Source organism: Seriola aureovittata, chromosome 21, assembly GCF_021018895.1.
Source record: "Seriola aureovittata isolate HTS-2021-v1 ecotype China chromosome 21, ASM2101889v1, whole genome shotgun sequence".
Lineage (NCBI taxonomy): Eukaryota > Metazoa > Chordata > Actinopteri > Carangiformes > Carangidae > Seriola > Seriola aureovittata.
Window position 1 is genome coordinate 17,768,726 of NC_079384.1, and position 21,154 is coordinate 17,789,879.

At 40.5% G+C, this 21,154-nt stretch overlaps 2 protein-coding genes across 3 annotated transcripts; one reads left to right on the plus strand and one right to left on the minus strand.

Moving 5' to 3' along the window:
• Positions 1 to 118: 118 nt before the first annotated feature.
• Positions 119 to 10,453, minus strand: kctd2 (potassium channel tetramerization domain containing 2). Its single transcript, XM_056365881.1, has 6 exons — positions 9,389 to 10,453; positions 7,595 to 7,703; positions 7,409 to 7,500; positions 7,110 to 7,205; positions 6,537 to 6,662; positions 119 to 5,621 (listed from the first exon to the last, which is right to left on the minus strand). Exons 1-6 carry the CDS (start codon positions 9,758 to 9,760, stop codon positions 5,592 to 5,594), a joined length of 825 nt encoding a protein of 274 aa, XP_056221856.1. The 5' UTR covers positions 9,761 to 10,453; the 3' UTR covers positions 119 to 5,591.
• A 969-nt stretch (positions 10,454 to 11,422) lies between these two features.
• On the plus strand, positions 11,423 to 21,148 carry tubgcp2 (tubulin, gamma complex associated protein 2). Of its 2 annotated transcripts, XM_056365840.1 has the most exons (18): positions 11,423 to 11,506; positions 11,944 to 12,104; positions 12,449 to 12,577; positions 12,900 to 13,076; positions 13,565 to 13,724; positions 13,818 to 14,025; positions 14,107 to 14,306; positions 15,235 to 15,424; positions 15,555 to 15,700; positions 15,776 to 15,956; positions 16,137 to 16,317; positions 17,252 to 17,424; positions 18,105 to 18,233; positions 18,337 to 18,457; positions 18,639 to 18,782; positions 18,931 to 19,047; positions 19,295 to 19,458; positions 20,712 to 21,148. In XM_056365840.1, exons 2-18 carry the CDS (start codon positions 11,955 to 11,957, stop codon positions 20,785 to 20,787), a joined length of 2,646 nt encoding a protein of 881 aa, XP_056221815.1. In that variant the 5' UTR covers positions 11,423 to 11,506; positions 11,944 to 11,954; the 3' UTR covers positions 20,788 to 21,148. The 2 variants fall into 2 exon arrangements, with proteins under 2 accessions (XP_056221815.1, XP_056221813.1); XM_056365838.1 differs by having other exon boundaries at positions 13,565 to 14,025.
• Positions 21,149 to 21,154: the final 6 nt, after the last annotated feature.

Below are 21,154 nucleotides of genomic sequence, written 5' to 3' on the forward strand. Positions count from 1 at the left end.
AAATTTCTACTTTCATGAGAGATATTATCATTAATGTGAAATATTATATTTAAAAATGTGCCGTTTCACTATTTTCAATCCACGGTAAACAGAACCGACAAATTACCAGTGAGACACATTTTAAAACACAGACACATTTTATGATTAAAAACCAGACTGGGTTTTGTTAAAATTGTTACATGTAAAGAAACGACATTGGTAGACAAAATTCAAAAAATACAAAATAAATAAAAGTGAAACAAACAGGACAAAAATGTTTTGTCAGCTTCCAAACATTTCTCCACAGTCTCCATTGACAATATTCACATTTGACATCAATACTGTTGATAAATGAACACAAAGTAACTGTTAGGTGACATTTTTTCAGCACGTCTAAATGAGTGTACAAGTGTGCATGTCCACAAACGCATGCAGGTGTTTACAGATTAACTGGCAAAATGACCCATGGATTAAAAAAATCTTTCTTTTGTGTGTGGACCTGGGGGGGTGGGGGTCGCATAAATGCTATATAAACCAAGGTTGGAACGGGCGGGCGGGGTCAGGGTGGGGTCCTGCAATCTGATTGGTTAATTTGTTTTCAAAGCTAACTATTCTTTATCTACCGTTAAATTCAACCGACATGTCAAAGATACAAAAAACAACAAAGAAACGGAACATGTGAGTAGAGAATATGTCTAGTTGTAGACCAACTGTTCCACACAAGAAATCTACACCTACAAACCACAGAGCCATGCCTTCCCTCTGCTCCCCCCACCATGCATCACATACACTTTGCACTAACACAGAGGTCAGACACAATCCAGTACACGACATCGTAATCTCTAGAACAATGCATGCTCTCATGTTTTTCACGTGCCCAAACAACACAGATATATTTTAATTTTTTTTTTTTGCAGATTTGTTAACATTGCACATTATCTGTAGACTAGCTAGTGCAGGTGAAAGTAAAAACTTAATTAAAAGTTCTTTCTTTTTTGTTTAAAGAAATGGTTGCTTGAGTCAAATATTACAATAATCACACTGCAGAGTTCAGTGGTTCTCAACCTTTTTTTTTTTTTTTAGCTCATCGCCCCTTAAATAGGAGATTTCATCACAGGTTACATATGTTTACAAAATGTAACCAGTTCAAGGAAAGAGTGAATTACTTCCCTTGTTTTCTTGAATATTTTTTAAGAAGTAAAACCATCGAGCAATTCACAAGAAATAAGTCTAAGAGACCACAGCTATCCTAGCAGGCAGGGGTTGAAAGAGTTAGCATAGTAGCATAGTAACATATCCAAATTAGCACTAAACACAGAGTACAGTTGATCACCACTATCATTGGGATTAACCTACTGAGGATCAGGAATGCCTGTACAAACTTTAATGAATGCATCTAGTTCGTGTAACCAACCAATGACCAAGGCTAATAATAACAACATTAAGTGTCTACAGCCATGCTAGCAGCTCTAGGGCTGTAACTTAGCTGCAGTGTTGTTTTGAGCTAAATGCTAACATGCCTCTGTTTAAAAGGTATAATTTTTAACCTTTTAGCCATTCTAGCTCAGTGTATTAGTATGCTAACACTTGGTAATTAGCACTAAACATGAATACAGTTGAGAGTGAAGGGAATGTCATTGCCATTTCAAATTTTGCTGCTACATGAAAAATTAGGACATCACCCAAGTCGGTAGGGTTCATCCTCTGGGAGCAATGATTATTCCACTGACTAGCATGGCTAATAAAAAGCAGTTAATTAAAAAAATAAGCAGATTCCTCTAATAGAAATATGTTTTCTCTCACTTCCTATTTTGTGATCTCCTCTGGGGATGCTGACCCTCAGGTTGGGAACCACTGAACTATGCAACCAAGGTAAGATCAAACTGGGTTCACAAAGGTGACAGGTACAGTAAGTGCTTTAAAGGTTGATTACATACATCTAAAAATGGGGTCATTGGAGATGGCTTCAGCATGCAACTCAAGAAAAGAAAAAAAATAACAAGAAGCCAAATGATGGCGAGTTTATAGTCAAATCGCTTTTCTGATAAACAAGTGCACTGCTGGAGTTTTACTAAGATAAAAGCAGAGGAGGGAAACCTGCTTCGACTGGTCTACCCTGCTTCCCATCCATTTAAAAGTGCTGTAAACACAATTCAAACCAACCATGAGTGTTTACAGCAGAGACACATTTTGAATCTCCAGGAGCGTAAGGGATTGTGGGTGGATGTTCAATGCAATGGCACAAAGAAAGCAGCTGTTAATCATTTTCATTTTGTAGTCATATATAATAAAACTTCAAATAATGCAGGGGGTAATGGATTTTGTTTGGCTTGCCTCTCACTGAAACACTCACAACAGAAAACAAGCTAACGACCGCATTATACATTTTACCTCAGGTAGGTGCCTCCTGGCATTTTTTAAGGTATGAGAGGCACCTTATGATAAGAGGGGAGAACAACTGTGCACAACACAGGTCAAAGGCACAACACTGGACACAGACGAAGGGAAACAACACCCAAGGTGCTTTGCAAAAGGCCCAGAGAACAACAAGGGAGAAAAAAAAACTGCTCCTCGATGAGACGTTTGGGCATTTTCAGGCAGCACGCGGTCTGCTCACGACTCCGACTGGAGTAGAATAAAACTGCACAACACACGCTTGAGAGGAAAAAAAATAAAATAAAATAAAACGACAAAGAAGAAGTCACATCAAAGTCTGAGCTCTGAGGCCTGACTGAACATGGTCAGGGAGCATGACAACAGCAAAGGTACATTTTTTTTTTTCCCCATTAAACGCATTCTTTTTGTTCATGCTTGATATAACATAACTGCATCAAGTATGCTCTTTATACAAAGGGCGATGTATCAAAGTGATCAATGCCAGTGATAGGGTGTGGGTCACGTCAAGACTGGATGCTCCTGGTTAAAATGTCTGCACAATGGGCATCAATGAGATGTTTCGATTTTCCATCTGATATGTGTAAATATGGCTCGTACTGTGCATCGAGTCGCTCATGTGACGAGGCTGCACTCACACCAGTAACAACATTATATTCACATCAGCTGATATTTGTAATTAATTCATCAGCTCTAGTCGTTTGTGAAGCAGAAATGCCACAAAAATTCAGTTGTCAGCTTTTTAAACGTGAGAATTTGCTGCTTTTCGCTGTAGCACGTCATTGTAAATTCTATATTTTTGGTTTTTAGACTGTTTGAAGACATTTAAAGACCTCACTTTCAGGCTCTGAGAGATTAAGTGATAATCATTAGTTGCAGCCCTGTGGTTCAGCGACTGCTAAGGGCTGCAAAATATGATTATTTTCATTACAGACCAATCTGCTGATTATTTTCTTGATCAATATCATTGTTTTGTGTATAAAATAACAGAAAATAGCAAAGAATGCCAAATCCAAGCTGTAATAGTCCAAGGAGACATCTTCAGTTGTCTTATCATATATAAAATAATATTCTAGATACAACAGATATAAAACTGAGAAAAGAAGGAAATCCTCACGAGAAGCTGAAATCAGTGAGTGCGACCTTTCTGATTGATAAATGATTATTAAATATATAATATAAGAAATATAAGAACTAACTGTTGATGAATTTTCCGCAGAACGACAAATAGTGCCCGCTCTATTAACATTTAAAGTAGAAGTCAATTCACTTTTCTTGCACAAAACTCAAACGCTCTTTCATGTTACTTATAAATAATTAGAAAACATATATTTGTATGTATTAGGCCTGATAGTCATTAACTTTCACGGGCAGTGATTCAAAGGTCCAGACCCAGGCTAGTGTTTCCTGTATTTGCATGTTACTCCAATGTTGTTACAGGTGTTAAAAACAGCACGATCACACAGCAACTAAATGTCAAGTATATTCCAGAGAAATATACTTTAGCCAAGTTAGTTTCCATCTGCTGGCACAGAAAAAAAAAAAAAAAAGTCACATAACATCTGAAATAAAGGCTCCTCTCTGAAGCTCAGAAAGCGGAGGACACATTTCCCATCTGGCAGGTTCACTGACAGTACGTGAATTTGTGTGATAAATGCAGGCTCAGGTATCTCAGGGCTTTAAGCGCGAGGAGCACTATTCAGCTTTGCGCCACAGTTGCTACAGGTGCTGCAGAATGTAAGACAACACAGTCATTAAGGGTGTTAAGTTGAGGGGCGGCAACAGAGGTAGCTGCAAAGTGAGTGAGTATTGGCATGAGAGCAGCACGAGGCCAGGGAGGGAGGGGGTGTCTCAGGGTTTTGAGGCAGCATACAGACTGGCCACAGTCCAATCCCCTGCCACGCCACACTTGTCTGGGCAAAATGGCAACAACAGTAGTTTTCCTTGTCCCTAATTACAATTTTAAGATATGCAAGAGATCGAAGTAGGATATTTAAGAGAAAAACTCAGTGACAAGTGTTTTTTTTTTTTTGAGTAACACTACAGAAAACGTGCAGCTGAAAAACTTGTGATACTTCAGTCATGGACAGAAAGCAGAGAGGCACTGCATACACATACTCACACCTGTGTGAGCGGGAAAACTGGTTATGAAAACTGATAATTTCTCCATCGTTTAAATAGACTCACTCACCAGAATATGTAAATATATGACAACTATGATACAGAAATCAATAATTACACCATTTGCATTCAATTTTTCATATAATTTCATCATGTAGCCTATATAGATTTATATAGATTCCTCACATGCCTTGACAAATTGTACATAGGTGTAGTCTTTTTGAGTCATTTCTTTTGTTTTGCGCTAAAATATCCCAAATTTTCTCCCTGCGGGAATAGATCGGATCGAGCCCAAGAACAGGAAACAGGAGGAGCGGGATGCCGTGATCTTCCAGCAGCGCCATCGCCGCGCCGAGCCAAGACAGGGCGTCTGTAAGGATGAAAATCTGTCACTTGATTAAGCTGTTTCTAAAAGACTCAGGAGAGTAGAGGAAACGCTGCCTCAACCAGAGTGATCGGACTCTGCGTCACGCTGCCTGCGGCCGCTCCGTCTTATCCTCCACCTCTGGACCTCCTGGCTCGGTTTTGCTGTGCCGCAGCGCGCCTCATACATCGGCCGAGGAGTCTGGAGTCGCTCGCTCCATGAACAGATTCAGGTAAAGAGAGAGGCTCAGTCAGTGGGGTTGTGTTCATTCCTTTATGTCCTTTGAGAGTCCTGAGGAGATTTTCTGCTAAGTCGACAGAGCCAGATGTACAAGAGCGAGCAAGTATCCTGTCTGTTAACAGCGATGATGATGATGAGGATGCTGATGAGGATGATCATGTATATTAGCTCTGTGCTGGGCGTCCATCCACCGACAACAGGAGGCTACAATCAGCACCGCAGCCCGCATCGCCGTGACACTGACCATCAAGAAGCTGCTATGAGCAGCACAGGAGGGGAGGGAGGGGGCATCAGGGAGCCCCCGCTGTGGAAAGGCACACCAGAGGAGGAGGGGGGAGGGAGGAGGGGGGAGGGGGTGGAGGATGATGATGATGAAGGTGGTGGTGATGGTAGAGAGGTGAAGGAGGGGGTGGGGGGGGAGGGGGAGAAAATGTTCATGTTGTTGTTTTGTTTTTGTTGATAAAATGATATTTAGCTGAGGAGCTGGGTCTCTTCACATCCGTGAGCCTCGCTCCTGAAGGATCTGAGGACACAAGGAGAAATAAATCAGAGGAAAGATGAACAAAGCTCTAAAGCTGAAGCTGAGTGTCGTCGGTTTTCACAGTCAGTTTGCTGAAGGTAGTTAAAAAGGACCAAACTAATGCGATCCAAGTAATTTATTCTGTCATTTATCAAGGAAAAATGACAAATATTTTCTGGTCCAAGCTTCTTAAATATGAGGCTTTACTCTTCTTCTCTTTTATATGACTGAAAGTCTTTGGGTTTCAACTCTTGATGATTAGTCCTGATGGCCATTTTCCACTATTTTATACACTAAACAATTCAATTAATGATCAGATTAATCAACAAAGAGACGATTGTTACTTTCAGCATCACTTGTGATTTTTCATGTTTTTCTTTTTTATCAACAAATCCATTAACCAACAACGTGTTAGTCCGTCTCCCAGCACTCTCTGACTTCTCTACTCTGTCTGTGATCTCAGCTCTGAGCTCACAAAAAGAAAAATGCTTCATTAATTTTCATAAACAGATGGCCACTGTAGTTTTGGTGCAGTGGTTCCTAACATTTCTGCCTCACTGTTTGACCCCTCATCACATGTTGTTGTCAGAGGAGATGTAAGCAGCATGAGTTTCCCTTCACAGATTTGTTTATCTTAAAGACCTGAAGATGTAAAACTAACCAGTATTCTGTAAGATTAGACACAATTCAGAAAAAATAAGATTATTTGTTGTAACTTTCCATCCTTCTCTATCCTCTTAATCACCTCCCAAGCCCTCACATTTATCCTGCAACCCCTTGAAGGGGTATCAACCCCCAGGTTGGGTCCTACTGTGGCTGGAGGACGGTGCATGTGGGACTGGGTCAAAATAAACTACAGTGTGTAATAAGAAAAATACAAAGTACTGGCAGGCTTATCCTTTAAAGTGGCTCACTCACCTTGGCCTTCTCGGTGGGCTCGATGACGATGCCGTTGGTGGAGTTGTTGAGTTCCCGGGAAACTACACATAGAAACTCTGCCTGATCCTCGTTTCCATAGTTATATGAGGAGCCGATACTTATAAGCTGAGGATGTGCATAAGAAAAGTACAAAAGACACAGCAAAGTTACCTCTATGGAAGAAAGAACGTTTCTTCAATTTTTCATGAATTTCAGCATCCTCAAATCTTCATTCTGGACAATACAGCTACTTTTTTTGTTTTTGAGGAATAAATAACAGTAACAGCTGGTGACCACATGCACCAAAACACATTATATATACAAAAAAAAGCTGTGATTCATTTTTAAATCTCATGAACTAATTATATTGAGTGCTAATGCACTGCATATTCAGACACATTTCAGTCAATAAAATTAAAATGAGACTCACAGTTGCTGTTTTTTGGTGATAAATGTCTCAGAATCTCATGGTAATATATTCTGGATGCTTTAGGCCTGTGTCCAAACCAAAACAACTAACGCAGAAACTGAAATACGACAACTGAAAAAAAAAAAAGGCCTCATTTTCTGCACCTGCTCGAACTTCCAACCGTCCGACATGGTCGAGACCATCTGTGTGAGTTCCTCCTCTTGGCACTGTAGTACTCGATACACATGCTTCACAGGGCCCTGAGGGACAGAGCGAGCGACACACACACACACGGATTGTCACTAAAACAACATCAATCATCTGCACACAAACACTTGAACAAATAAAAAGCTATTTTGGAGTATTTGCACTAGAAGAAAGTCTGATTTACAGATTTATCTGCCAACTCTATTCTCAGTCGTCTGACCTGTTTCTTTTTTTTTTTTGGGTCTGTTTTCTGTACCTGAGACGTCCGGTTCTCGTTGTCCCGTATCCTCTCTTTCACCAGCCGCACCAGTGACGCGATGTTGTAGAACTCGGCTTCCTCGAGAACCCCTGAAACACAAAACAAACAGATCATCAGACATCTCTGTTTGGTGAACTGTTTTCCCTCTGCATGATGTTTGCAGCAGGGATCAAGACGTTTTACCTTCCTCTGCCAGATTTTTATCCATGATCAGTTTTCCGTGCCGAAGGTAATTCAGGATGGGGCCGAAGTATGTGGGGTCCCTGTCGATCAGGTAGGCTCCCGTCTCGTCCTGCAGGAACAGAAAAAGGAGAAGCATGACTTCATCGCCACCAAAATCCAGTATGAGCCTGATCGCCTGAAAGAAGAAACTATGTCACTTTGCCTTCACGCAAAGTCTCAAGTCAGACTTGAACGTTTTTAAATCTCCAAAATACATTGATCATTTTATTAATGTCATTGTTGTCACTGGTTAACCTGCTGCTAACTCACCCTGACTGTTTTATTCATGTCTTCCTGCTGCTGCCGTATGTGTCAAAACATGGTTATAATCAGTATTTATTAGCTGTGTTTTGTTGCTTCATGCCACTTGCACAAATAGTGGATATCATACTATTGTACTGAAGTTTTGCTGTTTCCTCTTGCACCGTCATGACGATGCTCATGTTATTGCTGTAGCCGTCTTTATGGCGTCTTGTTGTGTCCTGTTCACAACATCTCACCAAAGGACTGCAGCTGAAAACCAGACAGCTGGCGAACACTGGCACATTTACAGAAATGCTGAATAATGTGTGTCACCCTTATAAATAAAAACCTTGGTAGTTTAGTGACCAAATTTAAGTAAAGTCAGCAGACATACTGTCAACTGATTTGTTCAATCTCTCAAGTTTTGAAATTTGTATCTGCACAAAAAATCTAGTCTTGAGAATGAAAGAGTACAAGGTTTTCCTGTGATGAGTAGATGACGAATTAAACAAAATCCAAACGCAATAAATATATGTTCTTTGCTATATAAAAGAAAACCTCTGCTCTCTCTCCCTGAAGGTTAATGTTTTATTTTATAAAAGGATATGCATTTTTCATGCCGTTAGCAGAGGTTTGTCTCTGGCCCACCACAGCTGCAAAATGCTGCAGGAAACAGCTGGGTGCTAATTGGAGCTGAAATGATATGTCAATTGATTAGTTGATGGACAGAAACTTAAATCGGCAACTATTTGATTATTGATGGATCGCTCAAGTCAAACATTTTCTGGTTCTATATTCTCCAGTGTGTAAATACACTGACTGTTGGTCAATGCCTGAAAGCATTATCATTTGGACTGAGGGGTAAAATATTTAAAATATTATTCAATCACCAGTTATCATGGAGAAAACAGAGAAAGTCATCTTAAAGCTGGATTACCCGCTGCACAAGCAGAGCTACTGCCCAGGAGCAACAAACCCCCAAAAAACTTTTTATTAAATATCATATGGGCCTATATAATCGTGTTAATAGCATTTGTAAGAAATTTGCATCACTTAAATAGAATATCAAGTAATCAAGTAATCGTATGTAATAATAATTGTGTATAATAATCAACTGTTTGGTAGAAAAAGGGCCATCATTATTTTCGAAGGCAAAGTTAACATTTCTAATTGTATTTTGTTGTTGTTTTTTGACTGACCAACAGCCAATAACACAAAGATGATGAGTCTACTGTCATAAAAAACTGGGAAAATTGCAAATATTCAAATGAAGCTGGTACTACCAGTTTGGACATTTGCTGACATTTGCATGAGTTAAATTATTGACCAAAATTATTGTTGTCGAAAATTAATCGATCAGCTAATCAATACTGCTCTAAGTAGCCTACAAGTTGGTTTCTGCCATGTTAAAATCCTAACATAAATTTAGCGGCTATTTTCTTGTTTTTATGAATCTATATAACGATTAAAACCAGAGACATTATTGTGACTGTTACGAGCACATGGACTCACTTTGTCAGAGTCCAGGTCTGGGTCTTCTTGACACAGTCGGAACAGGAAGGATTTGGGGTCCCTGCACAGTGTCTGTTTGGTCGTGATGAAGTAGGTCCCACCGACGTTAAGCCGGACCCAGCGTGAGCCCGGCTTGTCCACCGGTTCGGACGGGGAGCTGGGGTTGCTCTTCGCCGGGAATCCGAACACCGACCTTCCTCCTCCTCCGCTGCCGCCGCCGCCGCTCGACACCCCGCCGGGACTAGGCTGGCTGCTCCGCGGGGGAACCATGAGAGTGGGCGAAGCCAGGCGCACGGAGCCGCGCACATCACGGTGCTCGGGCTGTTCTATGGTGCCAGTACCGCTCGGTTCCACAACATGCAGTTCAGCCATGTTTTTTCTTCGCCTATAAAACACTCACAGCAGCCGCACGATTAGCTAACGACACACTGCGGGGAAACAGCCTCTCTCCACCGAGTTGTAAACACAGCGAGCTTATTTTTCTCCGACGGGGAGGCTGGCATCAGGGCGTTGCTGCTCACACTCGACCGCCTCTGCCCCCAACGCCGAAGATTAAGACACAAATATGACTTTCAGAGGCCGAACGATGTTAGCAGCATCGCGTTTAATGGTTTCTTCACAGGATAAATTGGTCATTCTTGTCTATTCAAACGTTAATCACAGAAAGGCAATCCTTCCGGGTTGTAACGTGATTATTGTTTACTTCCGCCATGTCATGGTTTTTCAAAATAAAAGCTTTTCAAGTAACTGCAAAATTAGCTGCGATTGCTGCAAAAGCAATTAGGGGGATTTTAAACACTTGTTTCTGAAACTGGGATTTATTTTGCATGTCATGTACGCTAGGCAGCATCTCTTCATAGGAGTACTTACTGCATGTGTAGCTACATGATTCAGGTGACATATGTTTTATGTCAGTTATGGAGTCACTAACAAATACATCTTCCCCTGATTCTTCACGATGTTCAAGATGTTTTTGTGTTTGTCTGTCATAAATCTCAATAAAATAAAATAAGAGACACAATGTAAATATTTGGTTCTACAGGTGAATTAAATTTCTAGTCTGCCAGTGTGTCAAGCAATCCAGCGGAAAAACCACAAGGACCACAAAGTATCTGTAATGACCTTTAAGCAACTGTTCAGCTGCTTTTACTGTAATACAATGGTATAGCTTGTTCTCAGAGTGGAGTAGTGCTCACTCAGCAAACATGCTGTGGATATGAAGGAGGTGAGATATGGATTAAGGAGACCATGGAGCCAAGAGCTGAAGACATTCATTTTAATTTAGAGAAAATTCTTGAAAAACTGGTTATTTTCTCTACTAATCAGTGTGTAAGTGAAATGATTGAAATACATGTATAGTGTTATTGTTGGATGCTGGTAAACATCTAGAGAAAATGCAGGAGAGGAGGATAATAGGTTTCGGATGGTGGGTGGAAAGAAAAAGATTTACTGAATGTATACTGTACATTTGTAACTGAAGGTTAATGTTCAGTTAATCAGTTAATTGCTTAGTCTATAAAATGCCAGTTTTTACAAGTCCAAGATGACGTCTTTAAATGTCTCATTTTGTCTGAGTAACATTTCAAAACTGAAAGATATTAAATTTACAATGAAATAAAAAAACTTTTTTTGAATGATTATTTGAATTTACATGTGAGCAGCATGCTGGAGATTGTTTCCTTGTGGGCATAAAGCTGGTGTACTGTTAACATACAATGTAAAGGTGAGGGACAATGAACTGGCATGACAGCTGAATAAAACAAATTTAATTTTTCCAATTAATTTTACTTTGGTTGTTGCAAATGAAATAGGAAATCTGACCATATTTGATTTTTTATTATAAAGCACTTTGAGCTACATCTCTTGTATGAAAAGTGCCCTATCAATAAAGATTATTGTTGTTGTTGTTGTTAAAACTTTGAAGTAAAATTACAGCTGTAGAAGAGACGAGCCAGTCAGTGATATTGTAGCGTCATATTTAACCTGTGGGGGCGGTGTTGCGCCGTTACTGCGTAGACTACAGTAATAGAAGAAGAAGAATTTAACCAGCGGTGGGCGCGTTACTGCTGCTGCTGCTGCTACTGTTCGCTGTTGTTTTGTTGTGGACACGGCTGACAGGTACAGTACTAAGAGCTGGGCTGTAATCAAGGTTTCGTTTGTTGACTTACATTATTGTTGCTCTTTAACGAACGGTATGTGTCATTCAGCGGAAGCTAGCTCGCAGTTAGCATCCTCCAGGCTAGTTCATTTTAATGGAACTGGCTGTTCAGCTAGTTAGCCTGCTGCTACTGTTAGCATGGAATAACGTCACCTGCATCACTATGACCTGGTGAGAGAGGATGGTACATGCATGTCAGCTTTAAAATCGCCTTTTGAGACAATTTCTGAATTAGATAAGCTATTGACGAGGTCTGTCAGTATGAGCCAGTCCACTAATGTTGATGTGAACTGTAATGGGGGTTAGCTAACCTCTTTTAACACAGTGTACCTGGAAAGTCTTCAAAAGCACCAGGTTCTTAATAGGAACCCCGTAATAAAATGTGTTGTCGTTTCAGCTGCCTGAGCCATGAGTGAGTTCAGGATCCACCACGATGTGAACGAGTTGCTCAGCCTGCTTCATGTCAGAGGAGGCGATGGAGCAGAGGGCTACATAGACTTACTGCAGAAACACAGGACTCCCTATGTCACCACTACAGTCTCTGCTCACAGTGCCAAGGTGGGAAAAACACACGTAACAATGCTTTAATGCATGACAAAATTAACCATAATGTCCAGAGATGTCCTGGTAGGAACTGTCTTTTTAATAGACATGTATTATTGTGTAGGATGTTAATTATTCCTTGAAAAGAGTTGCAAGCCTGAGAAAGTCATGCATAGATAGCAACATGTGCATGTTTCCCATCATTCAAATATAAATAAGCCAGTAATGTATAAGAAGCAGAACAGTGACAGACTTTAAATCAGGTTTGAGTAGTATATTACTGTGAAAATGATTTGTCACACCTCTTGTATTTCTTACTGTTTATATTGGCTTCATATTGACTGTTCTGTCTTTTTCAGGTCAAATTAGCAGAGTTCTCTAAAACCCCTGAGGACTTCTTGAGGAAGTACGAGGAGCTGAAGTCCAAAAATGTCCGCAACCTCGACCCTTTGGTCTATCTGCTCTCCAAACTGTGTGAGGATAAAGAGGTAATAAATCCTTAACAAGCTGATCATTTATGGTTTTGTTTGTTTTTACTTAATAATCAGATTAATCTGTTTCACCAATTGGTTTCACGAATTTGAAGTTATTATGATGCAAAGAACGATCGCTGTGCTTTCATATGATTGTCTTGCATTTCTTAACAATGGGAGTCATGTTAACAGACAAGTGAAAGATACCAGAAATGTATTCATTGATATCAGGCCCATAGATTTCTTCCAGGTTAAATAAAGTTGAATGATAAACTGAACCATAGTAGTAAATTCTCACTCTATCTCACATCACATCTTTGTTGTGACACTTTCGTAGACACTGCAGTTTCTGCAGCAGAATGCCAAAGAGAGGTCAGAGTCATCCGCAAACACAACTTCAACCACAACCACCAGTTACACTCTGCCTCAGACCAGCACCAAGATGTCCATGCAGGAACTTGATGAGCTGCGGAAGAAGCTCGGCAACGTGACGGCCAGCTCCAACGCTCCTCTGGTGAGCTGCAGCATACGCAGATCCAGTGTGTCTGAAGGTTAGGTTGGCCCATCAAACACTGGAGGATGTGACTTGAAAGAAACAAATAGATAGATGGAAAAAAAGAGAGTAGGATCTGATGAATCCAAGTCCAGTATTCCTTTTCATTTCTCTCTGTTTTTTGTCTCCACCAGCTCCTGAGGGAAATATCTGGCTCTTTAGCTGTTCTCTGCTGCTGAGCAGGGAGTGTGCTGTGGCTTTTTAGAGCTTTTTCTCTGAAAATAGCTGCTGCTTCAGTTGAAAATGATGCTATCAGAGCAGTGAGAGTGAAGCAGAACAGTAAAGTGGTGGTCCAGATGGATAAATACTGTTGATAGACATTATGAAGCTCTGTAAAGCTGAGTGGAAATGCAGATTCAGAATGGATTTAAAGACTTTCACCCTGTAGTGGAACCAGTCAGTGCATCAGACGCTGCCTGTAATTCACTGGTCTGTCTTTGTGATCACAGCCTGCTGAAGTCACACGGAAGATGCTGAGGGACAAACACAACAAAAAGAACCCCACCCAGCCCAACCCGGTGTTTCCTAACTGGGTGTACGACCGTCCTGCTCTCCTCGGAGACTTCATCACCAGCCCCACCCCTCCAGGAGATCCACCTGTGGCCATCGGTAAATCATTTAAAAACTTGATATTCATCTCTGCTGTAGCTCAGTGTATTCCATCATTATTCCAGAAAATGATGTGTTTGTTGTTGTTGTCAGGTACGATGCCCATGGCCACTCAGGAGCAAGCTCTGGTGGAGGATCTGCTGTTTGTCCTGATTGGAGTTGATGGGCGAGACATCACAGCTCAGCCTGTGCTGGGGAGGCAGAACCGCTCCTTCATTGTTGATTCAACACTGGACATGTCTATCAAAGAGCTGGTCAACAGAATATTACCAGTCGCATCGTATTACTCCACTATAACACGGTGAGTGTGCTGACATACCTGACATATCCGACTGTTACAGATGAAGAAGTGTTAAATGGTGGCGTTGTATTTGTCCCTCAGTTTCATTGAAGAGAAGTCGTCCTTTGAGTACGGCCAGGTGAACCACGCCCTGACGGCGGCGATGAGGACCCTGATGAAGGAGTATCTGATCCTGGTCACTCAGCTGGAGCACCTGCAGCGGCAGGGCCTGCTGTCCCTGCAGAAGCTCTGGTTCTACATCCAGCCCACCATGAGGACCATGGAGATACTGGCGTCTATCGGTACAAGTCTGAACATGAGCACTGGCATCAAACCGTTTCCTCACTACTGAAGTTTGTTTGGAGCTAACTCCTCCGCAGTAACAACAGTTATCGTGTATTTCAGCCTTGTGTGTTGTTGCTATATGATTTGACTGACTATGACTAAAAATGAAACTGCTGCTATCATGAACAGTACGCTGAGACAAACCCCCACTGAAAATGTCTCAGTCCAATGTAGGTTTGAAAGAAATAAAACTAAAAATTATTATTATTATTATTACTGTATTATTATTGTTAGAAATTACTATAGCAGATATTAACTTTTCCGTGTGGAAAGGAAGAAATACTACCTCCTTTTGTTCCACATCACCTTTTTTAAACCAAAATATTTTTTATGAGCAGATTCAACTTTACTTGTGTCCTCAGGAAACACTTTTTGTAGGTTATTTATAAGATCAAACACCTTTTTTGATGATAAATTAATTAATTAAACATGTCTGACAAGCCTGACCTGTTTTGCACTTACATTTATACATAAACCGATTCACAAATGTATGTTAATATCGGCTGTTAGTTTGGAAAACATGCATTTAGTCCGTATTGGTGCATCCCTTCAGTTTGACAGTTGTCCTTGAACACAGCATCTTCTCCACATGAACAGCAGCTGCTCATTCTAGCCACCAGAGGGCGCTCTGGGCTAGATAAATACAGAACTGTCAAATGCGCTCACATGTTGATATTTACTGCAGCTGATGTACTTCATCTCTAAATTAACAAAATAAAACTAACACCATGTTTAATGTGGGAAGATTCTTTACAGTTTATTCCACACACAAACGCCTGACATTTACTGCTCAATGTTTCAAACACACACAGATGTAGTCACTCGGTTACACCTCTTTAAATATTGCTTCTTTTCTGCTGTTTTTTTTTTTTTTTTTTTTTGCAGCGTCCTCAGTGGACAAAGGAGAGTGTATGGGTGGGTCAACACTGAGTCTTCTCCACGACCGAACCTTCAACTACACCGGCGACAGCCAGGCTCAGGAGCTGTGCCTCTACCTCACTAAAGCAGCCAGCGTCCCTTACTTTGAAATTCTTGAGAAGTGGATCTACAGAGGCATCATCAAGGATCCATACAGGTGCAGCTGCTCCCACAATATAGACTGATGTTTGAAATAACAGTCAGGACTTACACACTTATACCACTGCGTCTGCTTTGTGTTTAAGTTTATCTTGATATCTGTCTCGCCCATATTTTCGTACTCACAGTGAGTTCATGGTGGAGGAGCACGAGCTGCAGAAAGAGAAGATTCAGGAGGACTATAACGACAAGTACTGGGATCAGAGATACACCATCGTGCAGCATCGCATTCCCTCCTTTCTACAGAAAATGGCAGACAAAATATTAAGCACAGGTAAACAACAAAACACATGTACAACATTTAAGGGCCTTTTTTAGAAGATCAAATTATTTCTGATAAATGTTGTAGGAAAATACCTCAATGTGGTGCGGGAATGCGGCCGTGATGTGACGTGTCCTGATGCAAAGGAGGTCCTGTACACGCTGAAGGAGAGGGCCTACGTGGAGCAGATAGAGAAAGCTTACTACTACGCCAGCAAGGTCCTGCTGGACTTCCTCATGGAGGAGAAGGAGCTGGTTTCACGCCTGAGGTAAACGGTTAATGCTGTTTGCTTTTTTAACAGAAAGAGGTTGAGTCCTGTATGGAAGCATCTGCATTTGTTATGCTTCTCAAATTAGTTATAATAATAAAAATAATAATAATAACATGTATTAATCTCATATTCATCCATGACGCTAAAACTATATGTCCCTGTGTTGTTTAAAATCAGATCCATCAAGCATTACTTCTTGATGGACAAAGGTGATTTCTTCGTGCACTTCATGGACCTGACGGAGGAGGAGCTGAAGAAGCCGGTGGACGACATCGTCCCTCCCAGACTAGAAGCTCTCCTGGAGCTGGCTCTGAGGATGAGCACGGCCAACACAGACCCCTTCAAAGACGACCTCAAGGTGAGTGGAAATCAGATTATATACTAGTTCTTCTTACATTGAAGTTTACTGATCAGAGTTGGAGGGGCAGGATCATAAATATGAATCTGTGGTCCATCTGCTGGTCATAAGGATCATTTTTATGACAGATAGATACAAACAATTAAAAAAAAGCTAACGACGCAAGTTAGTGTAAACTGTGTTTCCGATCTGTTCTATTTTTACATTGTACAGTAGCTGTATTAAAGCTGCTATAATCAACATTTTTATATTGATGTCTGATAAAATGATGACTTGTATTTGAAAGCAGAAACATCTTTCAGCTCACTGTTTTAGTTTCCTGGATGCAACTTTACTGATTTAGTTCACTTGTGTAAATACTTTTGGTTATTTAGTGGTTACCAATCTGGGGGGTGTGGACCCCCACAAGGGTTTGCAAGATATTGTGAGTGACTGGATAATTTAACCCACTCAGACCTCTGAGAAATATGAAAATAAAGTGAGAAAACTGTTTCCTCTTTGGTTGATGTGCTCAAAATTTTTTGTTGTAAGGCACAAGCCAAAAAAGTTGGGAACAGCTGATGAAGGTGATCCCTCTCTATGTTCTCGATTAAAATATAATAAATGACTTTCATGTACTTAGTCCTGCTTGGGACAAAATTCTCATATTGGTCATGATTGTGAATTTATTTTTCTCGCAGGCTCAGGGGGAATTTTTTTAGTATCAAGTCAAGTTTATTTTTAAAGCCTGATGCATTTCTCAAAAATGTAAGACATAAAGATAAAAGTGGAATAAATCTCTACTAAGAAAATTTGAAGTGACATGGCACTACAGGAAAACAAAAACTCCAGTATTGAAAAGTGCAGTATTCTTGCTCACAGGCTTATCTCATGCTCTATTAGTCATGCGATTTCACACGAATTAATGATTGAACTTCCTGTGCTCTCTTCACAGATTGACTTAATGCCTCACGATGTCATCACTCAGCTGCTGCGGGTGTTGGCTATCGAAACCAAACAGGAAAAGGCCATCATCAACGCCGACTCGACGGACGCGGCCCTCAGCGGGCTGGAGGCCTTCTCCTTCGACTACATCGTCAAGTGGCCGCTCTCGCTCATCATCAACAGGTTCACAGCTAAAGAAATTAATCACATCAATTGAAAAAATAATCAGGAGATTAACCGATAATGTAAATGAAGGTTAATGTTTTGAAAGTTTTGAAAACAAGACGACAAAAAAAAAACATTTGATCCCATCTTCTAGGAATTATATTTATACCTTTTGTGTCTGTAATTTAATCCCTAATGTTTGATTTTTCCTATTTGACGTGTCAGATTTATCATTTATATGAGCTTATGTATATTTAGCTTTACTATAAAACCATAGTATTCATTGTAAACTTTTCACCCTGACATTATGGTGTGTAAGTGAATCAGATGTGATAAAAATCTTACAGGATAAATTATTTTATGGACGTTAAAAAGCTGGGACTGTGAGAAGACTGTAAAGTACAAACAGAAATATAAGAATCTTCAACAGACTGCACGCAGAATTATAATTTCTCAGGCTTAAGATTTGTTAAGCGGCTGATTTTAGAGACAAATTGCAAAGTTTCTGGAAACAATGGAGCTCTACTGCTCAGATGAAAAGGATATATCAGTTTTGGATACATAGATGGTAATTATTAGTGGCACACATTCATTATTGGTTCTGGTATTTTCACGATTTGTTGACAATAAGAAAAAGGTATAATATTGCCAGCTGTGTGATTTGTGTAATCAGTCATTGCATTGTATTGATTTTCCAGGAAAGCACTGACAAGGTACCAGATGTTATTCAGACACATGTTTTATTGTAAACATGTGGAGAGGCTGCTGTGCAACGTGTGGATCAGCAACAAGGATTTCAGGCAGTACTCTTTACATTCTGCTAAATGGTGAGCTGACGATTTAATGTGAGTTAATGTAAAAAAAAAAAAAAAAAAAACTCAGCCAGGAGAACGTCGCCTCACACACTCTGTTTAAATGACCGGTTCACAGGTTTGCTGCTGCCTTTGCCCTCCGCCAGCGCATGCTGAACTTTGTGCAGAACATCCAGTACTACATGATGTTTGAGGTGATGGAGCCCACCTGGCACATCATGGAGACCAACCTGAAAACAGTGAGTGTGAACAGTGATTGCTGCCCTGTCCCGATCGCTCTGCACTGTTTTTGTTCAAGCACAAGCCAGCTGACTGTTGATGTGTTTGTGTTGCTGCGCTCATGTGAGATGTTTTTCACGGTTTGATGATGAGACACTGAGGAAGGTCTCAGTTGTGCTGACCCTCTCTCTCCTCCCCCAGGCATCAAACATCGATGATGTGCTATGTCATCACACGAGCTTCCTGGACAACTGCCTGAAGGACTGCATGCTGACCAACCCCGAGCTTCTCAGGATCTTCTCTAAACTCATGTCTGTCTGTGTCATGTTCACAAACTGCATGCAGGTTTGTTTTCACGACGACTACCACAAAATGGTTTCTGCAAAACAACCAAAACTGGACTTGTGACCTCTGTATTCTTTAACTATGCAACATGGAGGTTCAGCAGTTTCCATATACTTGTACTAAGATGTTTTTTTCTTGGCTGTTGTAGCGGTTCACTCAGACCATGAGGTTAGAGCGCCTCTCTCTGGAGCAAGGAACCATGGATGGTCCTCCCACTCAGAGCGAACACGCTGAGGAGGCAGAGAAGAAGAGGCTAACCACAAAAGTATTTCAAAACAATCACTGCCATGACCTTCTCCCCTCAAATAAACTGATATTTGAACAAGAATGCCGTGTACTGTAGGAAATGTTCAGAGTTCCAGAAATGTTCATATGTTATGAAAGGTCAGCACTTAATTCAAAACCAGAAAGTATTTCAACTATTGAACCACTGGCACAGGAGAACAAGAGCACTGCAGGTTTGGGGTCTACCATGTTTAACATTATATGTTTGTGTTCTTTTGCTGCTTCAGTTTTTAGCTGAGCATGCGGACACCCTCCAGTCAGACGCAGGCTTTGAAGCCACCATCAGCAAGTTTGACAGTAACTTCAGCATGTTGCTGCTGGACCTGCTGGACAAGCTGAGCATCTACAGCACCAATGACTGTGAACACAGCATGATCAGCATCATCTACAGGTAAAACCATGGGACCAAAGAGAGGTTTTTGTTGCCTGTATTAACCTGTACAATTACGTTACTTTATGTTACTACAACTGATGCCGGCCCCAGCTGATCATAAGGATGGGTATCAGGCTGATCAGGGTATATTTTAATGGATCACTGTGAAGGTGAAAAATAATTTGGGGGCACCGGTGACTGAAAGTTCAGACTCTGAGGTTTGCAAAATACACTGACAATGATCTGATGCTGATGTTATTATTGTATCAGTTGTCACTAATTTAAGATAATTCTGTGAGTAATTCTTAGAGTTGATTCTTGTATGTTGTCTGATGTAAGTGGTTTCTGTACTCAGCCAAAGATGTTTTGTGAGGGAAAACCCTCCGCTCTGTAACAGCGCTGTGAAATCAGAGTGGACAGAGACTCTAGCTGATCACATCAATAATTTAAGAAAATCTACTTGATAGTTTTGAACTATAGCCTTCAGTGTTTGGATCAAGTAGCTCGTGAAAACTAAGAAAGGTCATATTAACTGTCTGCATCTGTTATTTCAATGTGCCAGTTACATATTTAATCATCATTTAGGATGATGATACAGACTCTGTATCAGCAGATACCTGATATTGAAGGACTGGGATTGAAATCGGGGCTTAAAAACACTTGATCAGGACATCCTTGACTTAAACCATGTTCCAAAGCAAACCTGGAAAAATTAAAAACATACAGTATTGCAAAGTATACATGTTAAATCGACATGTAGAAACACTGATGCCATCCTTTAAAACTGCACTTACTCTTTTTAGCCTCTTTTAGCTCATTATATAGGTTTAGCCCACAAACTCTTCTCTTATCAACCTTGTTTCCAATGATAAATGGGGCATTTAGCTGCTAAAGGAGGAGTTGGTAGAGACAAAAAAAGGCTAAAGCAAGAGTGAAAATTGGACTTGCATTAAACAGCTGGACTCATTTCATGTATCCCAGATGTCAGAGAAGCAACTGTTAGCTATCATGTTTACCATAAAAACTTAATAAGGTGATTATATGTCAGATATTGTATTTTCAGCTTGTTTCTTCAGCTTTAAAGGTGATGATACAAACGGAAAAGGTGGCAGAAAGATGATGGCTGGCTAATGTTATAACTTTAAATACAAATTCATTGTTTTTTATTGCTTTGTGTCCATAATAATTTTTCTAATTTGAATAAAAAATATTGTTAATATCTTTGTAAATTACTCTGATAATTTGGTAACTCAGATCTTGTAATTTCACAGGCTGGATTTCAATGGATTCTACACTGAGCGTCTGGAGAGGATGGCCATAGAGCGCAGTCAGAAAGCAGCAGCGTAGCGTGTCTTGCCTTCGTGTGTTTCAACGATCACCCAGCAATAAAGACGTCCTTTCCTCATGCCTGTCCATCAGTCCTACGCCAACCGCCCAGATACTTACCATAGAAACATCAGCTGTTGATTCACAGAGATGATACTTCAGTGTGTATATATTATATACTGTATGAAATGTAGAGTTAAACGTCTTCGTCTCTGCGGCATCATTTCAGTGCTTTACATGTAAATTTTAAGAACTGTGGAACTAATACGTTTCTTCTGCTCTGAACATGTAAGTCATGTCACTCCCTATGGGTAACTTATTGTACCTGTACAGTGAAAATGTATGTTTATATTGCACTTCATTAAAACAAAACTTTACTGAATGAATT